At 41.8% G+C, this 2,500-nt stretch overlaps 1 protein-coding gene across 1 annotated transcript in view; it reads left to right on the forward strand.

Moving 5' to 3' along the window:
- Nucleotides 1–169: 169 nt before the first annotated feature.
- The window catches only part of chm (CHM Rab escort protein), a gene marked incomplete at its 3' end in the record, with an annotated part of 23,113 nt that continues 20,782 nt past the window's right edge, over nucleotides 170–2,500 (forward strand). Inside the window, exons 1-2 of the mRNA XM_078244550.1 lie at nucleotides 170–269; nucleotides 1,890–1,956. Coding sequence (XP_078100676.1) covers nucleotides 218–269; nucleotides 1,890–1,956 — 119 coding nt within the window. The remainder of the gene's footprint in view (nucleotides 270–1,889; nucleotides 1,957–2,500) is intronic.

Here is a 2,500-nt window from a genome sequence, read left to right on the forward strand (position 1 = left end):
TACTGCTGACTCATCATTCACACTGCTGACTCATTTATGGGATGGAGAGTTCGGGGTCACTGATTGAGCTGCTGATCATTCAGGATATTAAATCTTTATTGATTGTATCCAGTCAACATTTTAAAACAACTGATTGATTCTGTGACGCGTTGGTCTGACCACGCCCCCTCTGACTCTCTGGTCTGGCCACGCCCCCTGTATTTCCCTAGAGAACAACATGGCCGCTGAGGAGCTACCGTCTGAATTTGACGTCGTCATTCTGGGCACAGGTACAGAAACACCTGCATGTATATCACAGGTTATGATCCGGGTCCTTTATGTGGACGTGTGTCTGCGCGCTGTCACGGCTGTTCGGTTCTAAAACATCCCGGAATCCCGGTTTAAACTGGGGACACAGGCTGGGTTAGCTAACGGCTAACCGCCCATTCATTGTAGATGAGAGCGGCTAGCAGCTAACGGCAGGCAGCTGTGTTGTTGTTGCTAGAAGGGATACAGCTAAGGTACGGCGACTGCCGTTACGTTTTAGCTCCAAAACGACTAATAAAATTTAGGAAAAAAGATACTGGTTTGGGTTTTAACACTCCAAAGAAACGAACACGCGATTCCTGGATGAAAGTATTAAAATTATTTTATGTTAGCGTAAATTTATTGTTATTTTGCGTACGTTTGCGTAACTTCCGGTCGTAGCTGTATCCCTTCTAGCCACAACCCGCTAACACATCTTTCTTTTGTTTGTTTGTTCACATATATGTTCGGTTTGTTGATGTTAGCAGCGGAGCTAACACGCGGATAACGCTAGCTTCCTTAGCTTTTATATATTATGTTGTGTCATTGTGTTGCTAACTGCTTTAGCCTGATGCTAACGCATCACGTGATGTCATTATGATGCTAACGGTTTATAACTGACCGTTACTCAGCTCCTTAGAGTTACTTCTTTACTTGAGTATTTTTCATGTTCTGCTACTTTGTACTTTTACTCAGAGACACACACACACACACAGACAGACACACACACACACACACACACACACACACACATACACACACAGACAGAGACAGAGAGACACACAGAGACACACACGCACACATACACACACACTTGTGAACACACACACACATGAGACACACACACATCAGAGACAGACACACACACACACAGACACACACACACACAGAGACACACATACACAGCACACACACATACTACACAGAGACACACAGAGACACACACACACACACACACACACATAGACACACACAGAGACACACACACAGACACACACACTGCATACATACACAGATACACACATTGTGCACACACACACACACACACACACACACACACACACAGCACAGACACAGACAGACACAGGGATAGACATAGAGACACACGCACATACACATAGCACACACGACACACACACACACACAGACACACAGACAGACAGACAGACAGACACACACACACACACACACACACACACACATACACACAGAGACACACAGACACAGAGACACACACACAGACACTGAGACACACACACACACACACACACACACACACACACAGACACAGAGACACACACACACACACAGACACACACACACACATAGACACTGACACACACACACACACTGTGTTGCTAACAGCTTTAGCCTGATGCTAACGCGTCACGTGATGTCATTATGATGCTAACGGTTAACTGACAGTTAGCCAGGTTAGCGTTACTCAGCTCCTCCGTTACATCTCACACATGATGGGACTTCTGTGTTGTTGTTGTTGTTGTTGACTCAATGATGTCATTGTGAATGAGGGCTCTCCAGTATGAATGAAGGTTTAATAAACATAAATATTAGTTATTGATTGTTGATTATTGTGATGTGTTCAGGTCTCGCTGAGTCGGTGGTAGCAGCAGCTTTCTCCAGAGTCGGTCAGAGAGTTCTTCACCTGGACAGGTCAGTGAACGCACCTCACAGCTATATTACTATCAGAAATACACTCTCACATATATATTACTATCAGAAATACACTCTCACAGCTATATTACTATCAGAAATACACTCTCACATATATATTACTATCAGAAATACACTCTCACATCTATATTACTATCAGAAATACACTCTCACATCTATATTACTATCAGAAATACACTCTCACAGCTATATTACTATCAGAAATACACTCTCACATCTATATTACTATCAGAAATACACTCTCACATCTATATTACTATCAGAAATACACTCTCACAGCTATATTACTATCAGAAATACACTCTCACATATATATTACTATCAGAAATACACTCTCACATATATATACTACTATCAGAAATACACTCTCACATATATTACTATCAGAAATACACTCTCACATATATATTACTATCAGAAATACACTCTCACATCTATATTACTATCAGAAATACACTCTCACAGCTATATTACTATCAGAAATACACACTCACATATATTTTACTATCAGAAATACACTCTC

Source organism: Sander vitreus, unplaced genomic scaffold (genome assembly GCF_031162955.1).
Source record: "Sander vitreus isolate 19-12246 unplaced genomic scaffold, sanVit1 ctg257_2, whole genome shotgun sequence".
Lineage (NCBI taxonomy): Eukaryota > Metazoa > Chordata > Actinopteri > Perciformes > Percidae > Sander > Sander vitreus.